Raw genomic sequence first — 21,579 nt, 5'->3', positions numbered from 1 at the left:
CATTATTTGCGCATTACCAGGAGGTTTATGTTATAGGTACCTAACTTTAAAATGGAAAAATTTAAATTGATACATAATGTGCTTCCAACATTTTCGGAATCAATAAAATGGACTCTAACACGGTTAAGCATGAAAAATATAGGAAATGATAAGTTACTACATAAGACATAACAATTAAAACCATAAATTTATTTATTCATTATAGTTAATTATTATGTAATTCGATATTTTTTATAATTAGTTTTATTGTTTTATTTTTATTTTTATTTTTTAGTTTGTTGTTATTTTTCTAAATATATATTTTTTTTATTCACTAATAATTGTACATATAATTATACTATGTGCAATACCAAACAAACTTTAAATAAATTAAAATAATAACATAAGTTAACAATATGAATTGAGGTAGAATATAATATATTGTCTAATTTTGTATAGGAACTATAACATTTTTAATTTTAAAACAACCTAACAAAGTACTAAATACCAATAATATATTATGTAATTGCTTATTACTATTTATTCGTATAGGAACTTACGATTATTATTTTAATTGTTGTGTAGGTACACTATAACCTTTAAACGTCTAAATGGAAATAACAAATAAAATAAATAGTCGTATTACAAATATTAACAATAGACAATAGTAGTATACTAATTTACCTATTGTCAACAATAAGATTACTAAGGTGATTAATAATTATAAAAATGATAATAATTGTCAGTCTTTGTTTAACACGAGTTATATAGAAATTTAGATGTGTTGTATTTCCAACATACCGATTGATCTGGTTAAACCACAAGAATTCTAAAAACATTTGATTTAAATGTGTCTTTAGGTCTACTAGAGATAAACTTTTTCACATTTAATTAACATTTATAGTTAAAACATGAAAAAAATTTGAATTTATACTTTTTAATAAAATAACTTTTTTAGGATATAGAGAGAATACAAAAAAATCGATCTTGGATAAAAATGTTTATCAAAATTCTTACCAATTTGCTACAGATTAAGTAGGCAAGTTGGAAATAGAATACGTCTAAATATAATGTTGGAGTGATTTGTTTAACACTAACACAGACAGAACATCACCGTTTACAATTTTCTTAACTATTGAGGTCAAGAAAAGATATCAAATATAAATTAGTAGCAAAGCAAAAATACTCATAGCTAGCAAATTTTAATTCTAGACCAGGGATGGCGAACATTTTAAAAACAGATCTTATTACATTATAATTTAAGATTTCAAACAATTATGATTTATTTATTATTATTATTATTATTATTTTCATTTTTTTTTAAATTTTAAATTAACAATAATTGTCAGTTGATCATTTGACAAACAATCTGTTTAACATAATTATATTATATAAATACGAAATACAATAAAACCCTTTAAAATTTACCAGTATATTTTAAGAAATACAATTTTGTATGTGTGTATTATATTTAATACTTATATAGGTACCTACTGTATTTTTTACACAGCTAACACACTAATACACTAATCAAATATAATATTTATATAACTTAATTATAAAACTTTGCCATCCTTGTTCTAGAGTCCAAACTAATGCATGCATCATTAAACACTTAAAATAATTATTATTCTTCCTCAAACAGTTTTATACAATTATCTAAAGCCATTATCGACAAAACGCACCACAATCAATCCTAGTCACTTCTACAATAATTCAATGTTACATAAAATAACTTATGAATTTATTATGATCAATGGTAATTATTCATCATAATAATCATTTGATTCATAAAAGTTGGGTCAAAATAATTGGCAAATACTATATTTTATATTGGTTAAATTAACATTACAATTTGACATGCTAAAAATATAACATGAACTACACTTGAATCCTTGAAACATAAAAATAAAAATTTTAAGCACTAAGATCGACTAAAATGTAGATACATAGTTAGTCAACTATCCTGAATGAAAATGTTTAATAAAGTGATTTCAATATTAAAATATAAAATACACAACAATTAAATATTTTCGAAAACAACAATCATAATCAGTGTACTTTTTAAAATTAAAATAAATAATTATGAATTCTCACTTTAAAAGCAACAACAAAAATAAATAGAACCTCAAAATTGTCAGATTTCTACAACAGAAGTTCTGAATAATTTGTCACCAAATCCTTTTAAAAAATTAAAACATATTTTCTATGATCATTTCGTAACACTATATTGTACACAATTTCTAAGCCAGATTTAATGGAATTACACTGATTAATAATAATTTCACAATATAGCTACAACCAGAGTATAATAAGTAATAACATAATAATTATTAATGCAATGTATAAGGATAATATATAACACACTGGCGGACTAATACAACTCATGCATCATATTTTTATGCTGTAAAACAGAAGTCAGTCTTGCCTGTAGCAATTTTTTACACATTTTCGACGCCCAATCTTGATGAGGCGGCCATTCAGGAATGAACACAAAATCGGCTTCTGCCGCCAATGCCGTAACCAAAGCTAAATACCTGCACATTTTTTTAATATAGCACACTCCCACCATACATTTCTAAACATCCACTAATTTAATATTATTATACATGACAATAATACATGTATACATATTATTATACTATATACATAAATGTATATAATACACACATGAGTTATACAGAGCAGATTTATTTTAATGCAAGGCACTATTTTTTGTCAACAATTTTACATTATGTTTACATAATATAGTAACCATATTGTATACAAGAATATTAAAAAATATATATCATAAAAATGACCTAAATAATTAATTGTTAATTACTATTATACTAAAAATGAAACAGATTATTGTACTATTCTTTTTTTAAACAATAAGATAAAATAAGTGTCTTGCATTAAACAATATTTAACTTTACAGGTATGCATGTAGCTATAATTGTTATTGGATAAATAAATGTAAATATTATATTATTATTAATTTTACGATTTTGCCACTACTGTACACTTCACCCCGCGACATAGCCACAAACAAATCAGACCAGTTTCCTTTATAATCTATAGATAAAATGAATTAACGCTGTGAGCTTCCTATGACCTTATCTACAAATGAGGCGAGAATAAAACTTAAAATTTAAAATAGTTAAGCAAAAAGACAGATAAAATATAACACTGGGATAATCATGCTTTAGTATAATATATATATAAATTATAAAATCAAAATGTGCGAGCGGTTGTTAATAGATTTAAAGGTGTGTTGGTAAATACATGTCTGAGAAGAAGTTGACAAGAATTTCAAGTTAAGGTAACGATCATGTATTATTTTTCTTTCTATAATATAATCCTTGCCTGCTCTAATTTGGTGCAAAGTTTGGTTGGCCAATCACGTGGTGGTGGCATCTCTGGTATAAACACGTAGTCAGCTTCACTAGTGAGGGCTGTGACAAGTGCAAGGTACCTTTATATGCAACAGCGGCGTTATTAAACTTGAAACAAGAACACTTCAATCACTTTTATTTTGTTATAAAAAGCAGAGATAGACCAAGTTTTAAATGGAGAATTATTATTATTTATTAGGTAATTCAGTTTTATTAGACGAACGATTGAAAATAGAAGCCAAGTCAATTACTTACAGTTTCAAATGTTTAATAAATATTTGTATAAATAATGGATTTGAATGTATTCCTAAGGGTTTTTTCTTTTTTATGAGAAGTGTATTTTACAAATACTACCCTATTTCAAAAACAATCACTACCTCTTAATAAAATATTTAAGATGTAGGTACTTATTAAAAATAATGTATTATTAATGCAATAAGTAAAATGTAAAAGTCCCGTTAATTTAATCATACTTATTAACTAGTAACTCTAATTATATAAACCACAACTACAGTAAATAATATATTTCATAATAAACTTCTACTAACTTAAACTTTTATTGAAAAACAATAATTGACTTAGCTAGTTGACTAATTTAATTTCCCTAATAAATTGATAAGGTTTTAAAATCTAAAAAATAAAATAAACAAGTTTTAGGTGATTCTATGACTGTTCAAGTTGTTTATTAGATTATCATATTATAATACTGTGAAACTGAGTAATGTTATAAATAACTCAGTCATTTTTAAAAATTAAAATATTTTCTGAATGTAATGAGCTTTTATATTATTCTATAAACTTCACAGTTGGAAACATAAATTCAAGTATTCAAATCTAAAAGCATTTTATTAAACTAGACTAGATATATTAATAGACTCATAGTCATACCAAATATAAATAAAATGTACAACTATTAATCATTAATAATACTACTTATTGAATTTTAAGAACTTAATAAGTTTTATTTTTAACTAGTCGTATAAGAGTAAACTATATATATAATTAATATTAATTATTTAGATTACAAGAATAACTCAAATATATTTAAAAATATTTCTCTAACATCGCTTGAAACGTAAAATATGGAATATTGTTTACAATGTAAATAAAATAGCTCGACAAGTTACACCAATATTTGAAACATATATAATAATTTTATGCAATGTACTCATCTTAAGAAGTATTATTAAATATTTTAGTTAGATGACCTTGTATTAAAATGGAGTTTTCAGAAATGAAATGGAATACTGAAATAAACATTTTGAGAAAAATTTCAAATTTTTAACTTTTTTGGTACTCACAATACAACCTACTTTTTTAAACTGCCACATCAATTTATTTTTCTAAAAAATAGTGTTACTTTTTAGTAATATTTACTCCCTTTCAATATAAGGTCATCTAAATGAAATATTTAGTTGTATATGCAATATTATTATAAGCACTATATACATATTAAAACAGGGAAATAAAAAAAATATATGTTTGCTAAGGTAAATAATAAATATTAAATTTTGGCTTCTAAAAAATATTTAAATTATAAAATTGTAAAATAAAGTACTCATGTAAATTAATTAAAATGCAGTAAATCAGTAATTGGTTCAAATGAAAATCAGATCTAAACCTTAACAGCACAACATTTTGTTAACTATTTAAAATAGCCTGAAGCGATGTAATAAAATAAAAAAACCAATTTACTATATATAACAAAATAAATTAAGCTCTCGTTTACCAAGATAAAACTTAAGTTAATATTAGCCTAATTAAAACAAAATGCATAACAGTAATAATACATTTTTTTTAAAAACTATTTTATTGCTGGCTTATTATAAGATAATTATTTTATCAATAATTCATATTATATTAAAAAAAGTATACTGATAAAATTTCATTTCATTTCAACCTTTAGTAAATTATAAGTGATGGACTTTAATAAATAGGCTTATACAAATAAATGAGTCACCAAATTTACCAGATATCAAAATAAATTAATTACTGTTGTTCAACGATTAATCATTTACAATGCCCGATTTAGTCAATAAATTGTCCAAGAGATTGTAAGACTTAAGATTAATATTATAAACATTATGCAACTTTTTTATTTTAATTTAAAATGAACTCGATAATTTATATAAGCATTCAATAAAATATTTACAGGATGAGAAATTTCAAATAAATGCATTTCTTTCTATAAAAATATATTACAATAATCTTTGAAATTTCTTTGTGGTTACTACTATCTAGTATCTACTAAGTTTTAAGGTCATAGAATCACCCGATTTCTTGGAGTTTTCTCAATTTTTAAAACTATATAATAATTAGAATTAATAATCATACCCGCAATGACGTCCCATTACTTCCATAATAAATGTTCTCTGATGCGAATAGGCTGTTGACACAATAGCATCAATTGCGTCCATAATGCGATGTAATGCAGAATCCGTACCAATTGTCATGTCAGTACCACAAAAATCATTATCAATAGAACCAACCATTCCGACAATATTTAAATGTCCATATTTTTCACGTTCTGCTTTATTAATCTGTGAAGTCTGTAATAATTCATCTAGAAGACTAGACCATTCTTGTCTGAATAGATTGGCTCCAGTTAGAGAACCGTCACCTCCAATGACTACCAAATTTGTAATTCCTCGTTTAACCAGATTGCAAGCAGCCTTTACTCGTCCTGCACGTTCTTTGAAATCCATACATCGTGCTGAGCCAATAACAGTACCACCCTAAATTATAAAATATTAAATTCTGTAATTATTAATAAATATAAAATGCATGTATTCAATTATGTTTTATAAACTAGACTAGGGGTTATTTGAAGGTCAGAAATAATATAACTCAATAAGGTAAAGAACATATAAAGTAGATTGATACACAAGACAATAATATAAATAACATTTTAAAATGAAATTAGTTACAGTACATTTATGTTGTAGTTTAACTACAATTCACCATTAAAAAGCAGAACGACATTTTAATGAATAAAGACAGGGACACAATAAAAATTACAAGTTAGTTCAACTTTAAAATAATGTTACCTTCTATATACATTTTACAGATCATCCAAGTTGTTATAAAACTCGGTCTTACTTGATCTACTGAGGTCATACTATAAAAGTAGCCATAAATGTAGTTATTTTTTACAATAACAAATATATCTATATGTTTTTTTATAAAATTGCCATATAAGATGTTATAAAAAAGTCAATATTTTATTAAAATTCAAATAGGTACTACAAATGGAGATGTAAAAATTAATTATAAATTAAATTTATAATATTACAACATAACACAGTAATACTATATGGCGTTTTTCTATATAAGATCAGATTATTGTTTTAAAATATATAAAGACAAATAATATGTTATAATGTTCACCATTCAACTTATTACATATCATAAAATATACTATGACTAAAAATGTTTATAATATAATATAAGCTATCTAGAATTCCTTGGCCCTCTATTTGATTACATAAAAACATATTTATTTTAAACAATTGTTTTTATTAAATTGCAATAGTAAAATATCTTTTTGGACTACTTGTATGACTAACTAATACTAGCAACTTAATAAAAATTCAAAACAAGTAGGTAGTTCATTTAAAATACACTGCACGAACTAACAATAATACATATTTATGACACCATACCTATCAACTTTTTTTATAAAAGTTACATAAACATACCTTCTAACAAAAAAAAAAATTCCATAAATTACATGAATTTTACTCAACACACCTTATGTATTATAGATGACACCGAAGACCAATTAGCTTCTTCTATGTTATCTCCGCCATCCACCATACCTTGGTAACCCTCTTTAATGAAAAACACCTTGCAGCCAAGGTATATAGCCATACGAACAACTGCACGGACAGCCGCATTCATACCTTTTAAAATTAAAATAGTGTATTAGTAATGTTGGGTAGGGTTTCTGAAAAAAGTTCATATCTTGCTGTGTCTAGTCAACATAAAATACAAATTATGTGTTCTAAAATAGTTACACATTTTTACATAAATATGTGATAAGTAAGATTCTTACACACAAATGTTTGTACAAAATTATCTTTAATTTTATGTTTTCAATAATATAAAAAAAAAAATGTTATATGCACTAAATAAACACAGCAAATATTAAAAAAAATAATAAAAACCATCAAGTAATATGAAAATTAATAAAATAATAATTATAAGCATGCATATGAAAAAAAATAGCAAGCAGCAGTATGTAATTATTGCAGATTTTAGTTAAAATTTTAAAATGATGAAATAATAAAACTATAAACAAAATATAGAACTCAAAAATGTAATCACATAGATGAAAATGTTCTGTTTTAATTTAATCAATATTAAATGAGACATATAGTTCATAATATTGGGTAATATATTATTTGATAAAATCATAAATCAGTAAGTAATGACTGTCAATATGGTAAAATAGTGTAATACTATGAGTGTTTGTAATATTGTATATTTTCAAAAATTTAAGTACATATTTGTAATTAACTTAGAAATTGATTTTTTTTAGCATAATATTGTTTTAAATATTAATTGATTTTTTTTGATTGGTAAAGTAATTTCTCTGAATAACTAAACTATTTATTTAGGTATTTATAAAGTTTAATACCTACTTTAGATAAATTTTACTTTTATTTTTTATATAGGTAATAATGAAATATAATTCTAAAAATCAGCACAATATATTAGTTGATTATACTCAAACTGAGCTCTGAAATATAGCTAAATGTCTAAATATGTATAGATGCTGGTGTACAGCACTATGAAATATTTAAAATAAAATTAAGTATACTCTTAATTCAAAAATTATTTCAATCCTCTAATTGAAAAACTAGCTACAGCCTGTACGACACTTGGCCACTCTTGAGCAAAAATATATTAAGCTTAGTCTTAAAAAATATGGCATATTTATATTTATATGTCAAAAAAACATTAAATCTTTACTATCTCACATTTGAGAATTGTTTTATTTTGACCCCCCTAAAATTTTACCAATGGGCGCCCATGGCTACAGGTAGGATGCCAAAAAGCCAATCCACCATTATTGCAGATAAATAAATAGCTATTAATTATTTTTTAACTCTTTCTAATGTAAAAATAAAATAAAAATTATTCAGTACCTTGTGAATCACCCCCGCTGGTGAAAACAGCAAGTCCTTTTCCCTTGTGAGAACCCCGTTCAATGAATCTCTTTTGATCTTCCTCCATTATGTTCTTAAAAAATAAAAATTACACATTAATAACAAAGTATTACAAATGGGTTAAAATTAAAAAAAAAAATCCTTACCAGTGTAAACGAACAAACTGACAACAATTTGGGCTTTTAAGCACGGGAAGAGGACTGATAATTTAAATATATTTATATACAATGTTAACGTGCGACTATTTAATCATGTTCAGCTAGCAGAGTCCTGGTGGATCAATGGTAATTGACGACGAACACTAAACAGTAACGTACTGTCAGTAGTTCGATCAGCTATCAATTGAGCAACCGCAAGAGTGTACGCTGTTTCGCTCTATTTTAAAACCGCGAGTCTGAAGATAGTACCTACAGAACGACCTCTTAGAGGTCACGGATCACGGTCAATGAATAGACGAAGCACGATAAGTTATTTTTTTTTTAGTTAAACTTTATTTTTAATTGTTATTATTTCACTTAACTACTAAGAAGGGAGGGACGTCGGTAAGCAAGGTCAACAGTAGAGTAGCGGGACGAGTATGCACGCAACACTCAAAACTCAAAAGCAACGAAAAGTGTGTTACTAGTGTTGTGCTACGACACACTACGACAGAAATACAATTCGCGTATGATGACAACCACGCGCAAGTGCAGTAAAGCGGTACACACCATAAATATTATCGTTTATCAATTATGCGATAAATGATGATACTGATAAGGAAATAACTAAAAAATTAAAACGCCGCCGTTGTTATCATTATCACTTGAAATTTGATAACACGTTGTGGTACCCAAGGTGAATAATATATATATTTATATCCACCTTGGTGGTATCAATAAATTAACTGTTTATTTTATTCCATAGGCATATAACATTTATTTATAAGGCTACTATGGATTATTCAATGATTGCGTTAAGTTGTTCATTACCTATATTTTATTGTTACCATACAATTGTCATGCTATTACACGATTATGAATTTTGAATTTTGAGTACAAGGCTGAAAGCCCGTTATTATACATAATATTATATAAATAATTAATATTCATAATATTGGTCCAAATATTTGTGGTATTCCTACCTCCACAATTTTAAAATTTTCACTTTATATTATGTAAAACGTAAAAAATAAGTATTAAAAGTCATAAACAATAAAATAATTAAACATTAACTTTTTTAAATGTACCTATCTATTTAATAAGTAATAAATTTTACATTTTACATTTTTTAATTGTTGGATATTTACCTATTTAAAGCCTTACATTCGAATAATCGATAACAAATAAAAAACTCATAACGAACACTAAAATAATGATTAGATATTATTTTTATAAATAATATAAATATATCCTTTTTTATTACATTTTAGTTTATCTCGGTATACATGTTTAAATTGAAACAAATTAATAATAATGTTTACCATTAAAAGGCTCGAATTTTAAAACATAATAAATAACAAGAAAAGCATACAATTGTTTGAAAAAAGTATATTAAGTTAAAAAAAAAACCAAAAAAAAGCATGACTAAAAATTAACTTTACTAGGTATTTAATAAAAAAATTAAAAATTAATTTAAATTTAAAAAAAAATAATAACGACCATATTGTATTTAGTTAGATTTTCAGTAGTAAAACTGAATTTATTATCCAAAGGGAGTATATATCCCTTGAATAATTTTCAAAATAATTTTATGATTTTTTTTTTTTATTTTATAACTTAATATATATATAATATATATAATTAATATATATTATCACGAATATTTAGTTATCCCGCAATATATATTATCCCGCAATATTTAGTTATCCCGCAATATACATTATCACGAATATTTAGTTATCACGCAATATATATTATCACGAATATTTAGTTATCCCGTAATATATATTATCACGAATACTTAGTTATCCCGCAATATATATTATCCCGCAATATTTAGTTATCCCGCAATATATATTATCACGAATATTTATGATTTTTTTTTTTTTATATTTCAAAATTTTTTTATGATTTTTATTTTTTTTTTTTTTTTTATAATTATTTTCAAAATAATTTTATGATTTTTTTTTTTTATTTTATAAATATTTTCAAAATATTTTTATGATTTTTTTTTTTTTATTTTATAAATATTTTCAAAATAATTTTCAAAAATTTTCAAAATAATTTTCAAAATATTTTTATGATTTTAGATTCTGAACGAAGTGATGAATGTATTGATTTTACAATGATGTATGTTTTTTTTTTTTTTTTTTTGTTTTTTTTTTTTTTGTGTCGTGTACAGCATAACTAGTCGAAATAATGCTCCAATTTCAAACTATGGGGGTGGTTTCCGATGTAAAAGTGAATATCCTTGGTGCATTATAGAGGTAAAAAGTTAACATTTTCCAACAGTTTTCAAAAAAATCGAGAAAAACAAAAAAAAAATGACGGAAAAACGGCAATTTTTACGCAAAACCAGTTTTCGACCAAATCGATTTTTTTTTATGGTTGTAATTCAAAAACTAATCACTGAAAATACTTGAAATTTTCACCAAATGTTAATGTCAGTGATATCCGTATATAGTTAAATTTTCAAAAAATTTTGACTTTTTTTGAGTTATTTATAGACCACTGAAATTTTCGATTTTTTGAAAAATTTTTTTTAAAGTGTCGATAAAAAATTTTTGGATTACCAAAAAGTTTTGAAAATTTAATACAAGGTTCCTTATGAGTTGTTTTTAATGTAGCTAAAAAAAATTAAAAATCGTTAGTCACAATTTTTTTTTATAAGCGTTTTTAGTTCAAATTTTACGAAATCTGTCGAAAACGCGAAAATTTGCAAGTAATTTTGAAGTTGAAAAATCATAAAATTTTTCTTTTATAACTAAGTTTTGAAAATTTGGTACAAGGTTCTCCATACATTTTTCTTCAAATATCTGTAAAAAAAACTCTACCGGATTCAGACAAAAAATTTTTATGAGTGTTTGAAATTTAAATTTTTACAAAAACCGCGTTAAGGGGGCTCCAGCGTATCATGTTTTAAGGCGTAAAATTTAGGCAATTTGTTTGACATAAACATTTTGGCTTTGTCTATGTGTGAGTAGTAAATGAACATTAGTGGTGTAATCCGTTATCGCTATTTTCATACTGCCACCCGCCCATTATACAAAATACGAATTCTGGAACTACGATAATAACTAAAAGAAACAATTATTATTGTTATAAATGTGTTTATATTTTATGTTACACTATTCATACGGGCATCTGTTTTTATGATATTATAATAATACCTATTACCTAGTTAAAATTTAAAAAATACAATAAAATTAATAAAATGCTGTAGACTGCCTAATATGAATTACGATAGATACAATTTATAATAAACAAATATGAAATAAGTAATGACTGCAGATACAATTAATACATATTATATGGTTTAATAATAATAAAAAATAATATAATATTATAATAATGTAGATGTATATAGAATTATTTTGAAGATTAAAAAAAAAAATTATTAAAAGATTTATTGCATTAAATTTTCTTTGATTAAGACTGGTAAAATATTTTCTAAATAAAACGTTTTATTTTGGTTTCCATGTTATTTTTCCAAAAATCATCGTCTCGTTTTATTTTTTCATACATCAAACCTGTAATGATTAGTTTTTTATAGTACATATATTTTAAATATATAATTTAATAATACGTGTTTACCTTTTGGGGTCCATACACAAAAAATAGCAATAAGTCTTTTGACTGATGTGTAGTTGACCCTGAACTTGATAATAATAATTATCTTTGCGTTTTAAGAATAATGTCCCATCCTTAATTGTGCAATATTTTAATTATTGCTTTATAGCATCTTCTGGTCCGAGTTCTTTGGCACTAGCTGGACATTTAATTTCTACTAGCGATTCATCGTCTAGTATTCCGTCAGGGGAGGCGGCTATAAATGGTATATTTTTGTCAACAATTAAACCAGCAGATTGTATTTTTGTCTTTAGAAGGTCTTCTAGCTGTTCTTTAGCGATTACTTCATTGGCAATTCCATACCTAGTAGCGGCATTTCCAGTGAATGTGCCAAATAGAATATCGTTCACAGTTTTAGCACGTGACGTTTTATCAAGCATTTTACAAACTTTCCCGAAAATAGATGCTGTAAGTCTGACAATATTTTAGATATCGCATTAATTATTGTAAATTATAAATCATAACTCATACAACTAAAATTCATAAATAAAACTAAATAAATAATAGGTTGGTACTAGCCGTTTTTTTCTTTCAATACACCATTCTTCACATTGGTGTTGCCTTCTTGTTCTCATTTCCAATATTTTTATTTGACTCTCAGATAATGATAATTTATCCAAGTAATCACGTTTATATTTTTCAATTTGATTTTCAGTTAAATCTAAGAACGGGTCGTGTAATACATTTCCGTAATTTTCATCAGGTCCAGTGTTGGTCAGTGATTTGGCAGCAGTTTTTGTGCGTTCAGATGTTTTAAAAAGGCATCGACGTCGGCTATGATTTTCAATTCTTTTCGCACTTTTTTTAATGTATTGCTTAGTATACATACCAGGGCTTTTATCGGTTATTTGTTTATTAAAAGAAGATAGACGATTAGCTCCTTCGTTATAAGCTGTAACTGCCGCATTACATCGAAGCTCATAAGAACCTAAACAGTTATTATGTTAAATTTAAAAAGTGAATAGGTACTAACTTTATTATATTATAGTTATAGTGTATTATTAAATTATAATTATATATTATACAAATTACATATTTGTTTATTTAAAAAATATTAATTTAATATTATAATGTATGTATACGAAAATTAAAATGTCACCTTTGTGAGAAAAGTTAATCCGTTTTCCTCCGATAAATTTGGCCAAGATTGAGTTATACAGTTCTGCCGCGTTATTATTAAAATTATACATAAGACTTTCCGTGTGGTAAGTCAGTAAATTTCTAGCACGTATGATATCATCCCATAGTTCGAACCGCTTTAGTTCATCGACAAGATTATCTTCACCTATACATTTTGAATATATATTATACTATATACATACAACAGCAGACACGACCGCCATATTAGTATTTATATTTACATTATCAGAAGGATCTTCACTATTTATAGTTTCTTTTGAGCCACATAATTTGCAAGTAAAACAAAAAGTACTGAAAAATCCTTTTCTCTTCTCTTTAGTAAATTCTAAGTCACGGAATGTACAATCAAACCCTTGGTGTTTTATTGACTGTATCGACTCAAAAATATATCTTATATTGACTAATCTTCTTCCATTAAGACTATTAAATGAGTTATTTACTTCGGTACTATTATTTTCCTGCTCAACTACTTCGGTAAATAACTTAGTGTTAAATGGAGTAGAAGCAAAAAATGATTTGGTTTGAGAGGTAAAGTTATCATGGTACGAAGATTCGGCATTTATAAATTCGACATCATTGGTATTAGTTCTATGCACAAATAAGAAATCACGTTAAATTAAAGCAGAACCTATTTCTTAACCATTAATATTTTATGTATTAAAATAGGTTTTTTTAGACAGTATATACATGTTTTTCATGTAAAAAGTTGTTTACTGACATTTTAAATAAATTTTTTTTTATGTCAATACAATTTTATTTGTTGGGTCAAAAAGCGAAAAAATAGTTTTGCGTTTTTTTAAATTTATTTATTTTCTATTTAACATTTTTTTCTCTTTACTTTTAGATTTTTGAACGAAGTGATGAATATATTATATTGATTTTACAATAATGAAATTTAATACAAGATTTCTTATAAGTCGTTCTTATTGTAGTTAAAGAAAAATCAAAAATCGTGTAACAATTTTTTTTTTATAAGCATTCAAAGTTTAAATTTTTACGAAATATGTCAAAATCGCGAAAATTTGCAAGTAATTTTGTAGTATAAAAGGATATACGTCAATTCACCGTGTGTCATTTCATCGTGGTCAATTTATCGTGACGTCAATTTATCGCGACATAAATTCATCGTGTGTCAATTTATATTTATTATATTTTGTAGTTAAAATTAAAAAATACTAATAACTAATTTCCAATAACTTTTTACTTACCTACTGACAGTAGTAAGTTCTATGGTATTATTATCTGTCAAAATATTTTCAGATACTGATAAATGAGCATTTCCCTGTCACAATTAAAATAAATAATATTTAATATTCTTTAATATTTAAAATAGTAATATTATTCTACATTTTATATGTGTTTATATAATTACCTGATCATCGCAGCTATGATCTTTGTCACTTTTTTTTTTATCGATTGTAAATTTTTCAATCTGTGTTTTTTTAATTAGGGGCACTTAACTTACATCTAGTTTTTCGGCCAAAACGCCAGTCTTTACCCATTTTGTAAAATAATGAAAATAAAACACAAAAAATGGAAACTTTACAGACAACTTTACTGATCGGAGTGTAGTGTTAAAATCAAATGATTCACTGCGCCAGGCGGTATAATTTTATATTTTCTTATATTATATGGGTTGTATTAAATTATAGAAAAATTGATTATTATTATTATCCATTAGTGATTTTTCTATACCTATCCAGTAATCCTTATCCTCTAATTGTTTCCAAGAATCGATGTCTCGCCGCACCGAGCAACCGCTGCCGCGCGCCAAGCCGCCGGAAGCAACTCTCACACGCGCATGCACATGTCAATGCATAGCGAAAATCGAAATATATTCTTGTACGCATAACTATAAAAACTACTAAAAGCGGTAGTAAATTAAACATACTTCCTAAAATTTGATTGGAATTTAAAAAAAACGGTTGAATTTATAATCTTCTAGACTATGCTCTTTAGGAATCACTTTTTTGATTTAAAATCAGATATGCTCAAAATAAATACAAATATTATGCAATTATTTCATGAGATTTTTGAAAAAAATATCTTAATTTTAAGGGCTTTTAAAATCGAAAATCAAAAATCGACTTCCTAAAAAGCCTAGATATTTTATCAAAGAGTTCATACATGTATTAAAAATTTAAATCGGACAATCCGAAGTATGTGTAATTTACTACCGCTTATTGGTCTAAAACGTATGAAAAATACTCGTGCTGCAATCCCCTTAAATAACAGTTTAGCCTCAAACGATTTTTGATATTTGTTATTATTCAAAAAGTATAAGTCGTAGATACTTGAAAATTTTACCAGTTATTAAGATTCGCGTTTTCTTTACGTGATTTAAATTTCAAAATATTTTGACTTTTTTTGAGCTATTTATAGACAACTGAAATTTTCAATTTTTCTGAAAAAATATTTTTGAAGTGTCGATAAAATTTTTTTGGCCCTATCAAAATACTTGAAAATTTAATACAAAGTTCCTCATAAGTTATTCTTATAGTGATTAAAAAATTATAAGAATACATAGGCACAATTTTTTTTTATTAGCATTTGAAGTTCAAATTTTGACGAAAATTCGTCAAAATTATGAATATTTGCGAAATATTTGAAGCTGAAAAATCATAAAATTTTTTGTGTTTATAACTAAGGATTAAAAATACAACACTAAGTTTTCCATAAGTTTACCTTCAAGTATCTATAGAGAAAACTCGAAGCATCATTATAGGAAAAATTTTAAGTGCGTTTGAATTTTAAATTTTAACGAAATAGCGTAACGATAACGATTTATCCTCAAACGATTTTAAATATTTGTTATTATTCAAAAAGTATAAGTCGTAGATACTTGAAAATTTTACCAGTTATTAAGATTCGCGTTTTCTTTACGTGATTTAATTTTCAAAATATTTTTTAATATAAGCTGGTTTTTTTAAACCACCTTTTTCACCAACCACTAGAAATTATATCCTAGGCTGACAAATCATCTTCGTTCAGAATCGTTTTTCGTATACAATGATAACTATCATTGGATTCAAATTTAACACTCCTATAATATATAATAATGATCCATACGGCACCTAATGTACAGCAGAGGGGTACTCACTTGCCCACTTTTTTTTTTTTATTTTATAAATATTTTCAAAATAATTTTCAAAATTTTTATGATTTTTTTTTTTTATTTTATAAATTTTCAAAATATTTTTATGATTTTTTTTTTTTATACTTTCAAAATGTTTTTATGATTTTTTTTTTTTATTTGAATAATTTTCAAAATAATTTTATGATTTTTTTTTTTTATTTTATAAATATTTTCAAAATAAGTATCAAAATATTATTATGATTTTTTTTTTTATATTTTCAAAATGTTTTTATGATTTTTTTTTTTTTACTTTATTACTTAATATATATATAATATATATAATTAATATATATTATCACGAATATTTAGTTATCCCGCAATGTATATTATCCCGCAATATATATTATCACGAATATTTAGTTATCCCGCAATATATATTATCACGAATATTTAGTTATCCCGCAATATATATATTATCACGAATATTTAGTTATAACGCAATATATATTATCACGAATATTTAGTTATCCCGCAATGTATATTATCCCGCAATATATATTATCACGAATATTTAGTTATCCCGCAATATATATTATCACGAATATTTAGTTATCCCGTAATATATATTATCCCGCAATGTATATTATCCCGCAATATATATTATCACGAATATTTAGTTATCCCGCAATATATATTATCACGAATATTTAGTTATCCCGCAATATATATTATCCCGCAATGTATATTATCCCGCAATATATATTATCACGAATATTTAGTTATCCCGCAATATATATTATCACGAATATTTAGTTATCCCGTAATATATATTATCCCGCAATGTATATTATCCCGCAATATATATTATCACGAATATTTAGTTATCCCGCAATATATATTATCACGAATATTTAGTTATCCCGCAATATATATTATCACGAATATTTAGTTATCCCGTAATATATATTATCCCGCAATGTATATTATCCCGCAATATATATTATCACGAATATTTAGTTATCCTGTAATATATATTATCCCGCAATGTATATTATCCCGCAATATATATTATCACGAATATTTAGTTATCCCGCAATATATATTATCACGAATATTTAGTTATCCCGTAATATATATTATCCCGCAATGTATATTATCCCGCAATATATATTATCACGAATATTTAGTTATCCCGCAATATATATTATCACGAATATTTAGTTATCCCGCAATATATATTATCACGAATATTTAGTTATCCCGTAATATATATTATCCCGCAATGTATATTATCCCGCAATATATATTATCACGAATATTTAGTTATCCCGCAATATATATTATCACGAATATTTAGTTATCCCGCAATATATATTATCACGAATATTTAGTTATCCCGTAATATATATTATCCCGCAATGTATATTATCCCGCAATATATATTATCACGAATATTTAGTTATCCCGTAATATATATTATCCCGCAATGTATATTATCCCGCAATATATATTATCACGAATATTTAGTTATCCCGCAATATATATTATCACGAATATTTAGTTATCCCGTAATATATATTATCCCGCAATGTATATTATCCCGCAATATATATTATCACGAATATTTAGTTATCCCGTAATATATATTATCCCGCAATGTATATTATCCCGCAATATATATTATCACGAATATTTAGTTATCCCGCAATATATATTATCACGAATATTTAGTTATCCCGCAATATATATTATCCCGCAATATTTAGTTATCCCGCAATATATATTATCACGAATATTTAGTTATCCCGCAATATATATTATCACGAATATTTAGTTATCCCGCAATATATATTATCACGAATATTTAGTTATCCCGCAATATATGCAAATAGATAGGTTATGCAATAGATGCAAATATATTAGCCATAGAGGGAATAAATTAGCCATAGATGCAAATATATTAGCCATAGAGGGTTTATATTAGCCATAGATGCAAATATATTAGCCATAGATGCAAATATATTATCCATAGAGGGTTTATATTAGCCATAGACGCAAATATATTAGCCATAGAGGGTTCATATTAGACATAGATGCAAATGTATTAGCCATAGATGCAAATATATTAGCCATAGAGGGAATAAATTAGCCATAGAGGGTTTATATTAGCCATAGATGCAAATATATTAGCCATAGAGAGTATATATTAGCCATAGATGCAAATATATTAGCCATAGAGGGTTTATATTAGCCATAGATGCAAATATATTAGCCATAGAGCGTTTATATTAGCCATAGATGCAAATATATTAGCCATAGAGGGTTTATATTAGCCATAGATGCAAATATATTAGCCATAGAGGGTAGATATTAGCCATAGATGCAAATATATTATCCAAAAAGCGAATACATTAGCCATAAATTCAAAAATATTATCCAAAGGGTGTTTATTAGCCATAATTTCAAAAATTTTATCCAAAGAGGGTTAAATTAGCTATAAATGGATTATTAGCCATAATGGGTAAATATTATCCAAAGAGGAAAAATATTAGCCATAAATTCATAATAAATTCAAAAATAATATCCAAAGAGGGTATATTAGCCATAAATTCAAAAATATTATCCAAAGGGTGTTTATTAGCCTTAATTTCAAAAATAATATCCTAAGAGGGCCAAAGAAAGCCAATTGATGAAAAACTAGAAAGCCGGTTGATGAAAAATAAAAACTAGAAAGTTATAAAAGGTATATATTAGCCATAGAGGGTGAATACTAGCCATAGATTCAAAAATATTATTCATGGAGGGTATATTAGCCATAAAGGGAATATATTAGCCATAGAGGGAAGATTAGCCATGTAGGGTGAATATTAGCCATACAGGGTTAATATTATCTATAGAGGGTGTATATTAGCCATAGATTCAAAAATATTATCCATAGAAGGGTAAATATTAGCCAAAAAAAATATATTTAAAAAAAAATTATCCATAAGGGGTAAATTAGCCATACAGGGTTAATATTATCCAAAGAATATCCAAAAATATCGGTATTCAGATTTCCAATATATCAGTACCGGTATTATCCCCGCAATGTATATTATCCCGCAATATATTTATCACGAATATTTAGTTATCCCGCAATATATATTATCACGATATTAGTTATCCCGTAATATATATTATCCCGCAATGTATATTATCCCGCAATATATATTATCACGAATATTTAGTTATCCCGCAATATATTATCCCGCAATGTATATTATCCCGCAATATATATGATCACGAATATTTAGTTATCCCGCAATATATATTATCACGAATATTTAGTTATCCCGCAATATATGCAAATAGATAGGTTATGCAATAGATGCAATATATAGACATAGATGCAAATGTATTAGCCATAGAGGGAATAAAAAATTAGCCATAGAGGGTTTATATTAGCCATAGATGCAAATATATTAGCCATAGAGAGTATATATTAGCCATAGATGCAAATATATTATCCAAGAGCGAATATATTAGCCATAAATTCAAAAATATTATCCAAAGGGTGTTTATAGCATATTTCAAAAATATTATCCAAAGAGGGTAAATTAGCTATAAATGGATAATTAGCCATAACGGGTAAATATTATCCAAAGAGGAAAAATATTAGCCATAAATCATAATAAATTCAAAAATAATATCCAAGAGGGTATATTAGCCATTAAATTCAAAAATATTATCCATAGGTGTTTATTAGCCTTAATTTTAAAATAATATCCTAAGAGGGCCAAAGAAAGCCAATTGATGAAAAACTAGAAAGCCGATTGATGAAAAATTAGAAATTAGAAAGCTGATTGTTGAAAAATAAAAACTAGAAAGTTATAAAAGGTATATTTAGCCAAGAGGGTGATACTAGCCATAGATTCAAAAATTTATCCATGGAGGGTATATTAGCCATAAAGGGAATATATTAGCCATAGAGGGAAAATTAGCCATGTAGGGTGAATATTAGCATACAGGTTAATATTATCTATAGAGGGTGTATATTAGCATAGATTCAAAAATATTATCCATAGAAGGGTAAATATTAGCCAAAAAAAATATATTTAAAAAAAAATTATTCATAAGGGTAAATTAGCCATACAGGGTTAATATTATCCAAAGAATATCTAAAAATATCGGTATTCAGATTTCCATATATCAGTACCGGTAGAATCCCCCGCAAATGTATATTATCCTGCAATATATATTATCACGAATATTTAGTTATCCCGTAATATATATTATCCCGCAATGTATATTATCCCGCAATATATATTATCACGAATATTTAGTTATCCCGCGATATATATTATCACGAATATTAGTTATCCCGTAATATATATTTCCCGCATGTATATTATCCCGCAATATATATATCCCGCAATGTATATTATCCCGCAATATATATTATCACGAATATTTAGTTATCCCGCAATATTTTATCACGAATATTTAGTTATCCCGCAATGTCTATTATCCCGCAATATTTATTATCACGAATATTTAGTTATCCCGCAATATTTATTATCACACGAATATTAGTTATCCCGTAAATATGATTATCCCGCAATGTATATTATCCCGCATATATATTATCACGAATATTTAGTTATCCCGCAATATATATTATCACGAATATTTAGTTATCCCGCAATATATGCAAATAGATAGGTTATGCAATAGATGCAAATATAATAGCCATAGATGCATAATATTAGCCATAGAGGAATAATTAGATTAGCCAAGAGGGTTTTTATTAGCCATAGATGCAAATATATAGCCATAGAGAGTATATATTAGCCATAGATGCAAATATATTATCCAAGAGCGAATATATTAGCCATAAATTCAAAAATATTATCCAAGGGTGTTTATTAGCCATATTTCAAAAATATCTCAAAGAGGGTAAATTAGCTATAAATGGATTATTAGCCATAATGGGTAAATATTATCCAAAGAGGAAAAATATTAGCCATAAATCATAATAAATTCAAAAATAATATCCAAAGAGGGTATATTAGCCATAAATTCAAAATATT

General features: G+C 25.7%; 1 protein-coding gene across 4 annotated transcripts; it reads right to left on the bottom strand.

Moving 5' to 3' along the window:
• Positions 1-2,329: 2,329 nt before the first annotated feature.
• LOC126554414 (ATP-dependent 6-phosphofructokinase-like) lies at positions 2,330-9,213 on the bottom strand. 4 transcript variants are annotated; one of them, XR_007606664.1, is made up of 6 exons: positions 8,674-9,211; positions 8,507-8,600; positions 7,107-7,258; positions 5,691-6,091; positions 3,328-3,464; positions 2,426-2,516 (listed from the first exon to the last, which is right to left on the bottom strand). XR_007606664.1 is itself a non-coding variant. In XM_050209486.1 (6 exons), the coding sequence occupies exons 2-6, from the start codon at positions 8,592-8,594 to the stop codon at positions 2,460-2,462; spliced, it is 807 nt and encodes a 268-aa protein (XP_050065443.1). In that variant the 5' UTR covers positions 8,595-8,600; positions 8,674-9,212; the 3' UTR covers positions 2,426-2,459. The 4 variants fall into 4 exon arrangements, 3 of the variants coding, with proteins under 3 accessions (XP_050065444.1, XP_050065443.1, XP_050065445.1); XM_050209486.1 differs by having other exon boundaries at positions 3,328-3,436; positions 8,674-9,212; XM_050209487.1 differs by lacking the exon at positions 3,328-3,464 and having other exon boundaries at positions 2,330-2,516; positions 8,674-9,213.
• Between the last annotated feature and the right edge of the window lie 12,366 nt (positions 9,214-21,579).

The sequence above is a fragment of the Aphis gossypii genome, unplaced genomic scaffold (assembly GCF_020184175.1).
Source record: "Aphis gossypii isolate Hap1 unplaced genomic scaffold, ASM2018417v2 Contig00486, whole genome shotgun sequence".
NCBI lineage: Eukaryota > Metazoa > Arthropoda > Insecta > Hemiptera > Aphididae > Aphis > Aphis gossypii.
This window is presented reverse-complemented; position numbering and strand designations above follow the sequence as displayed.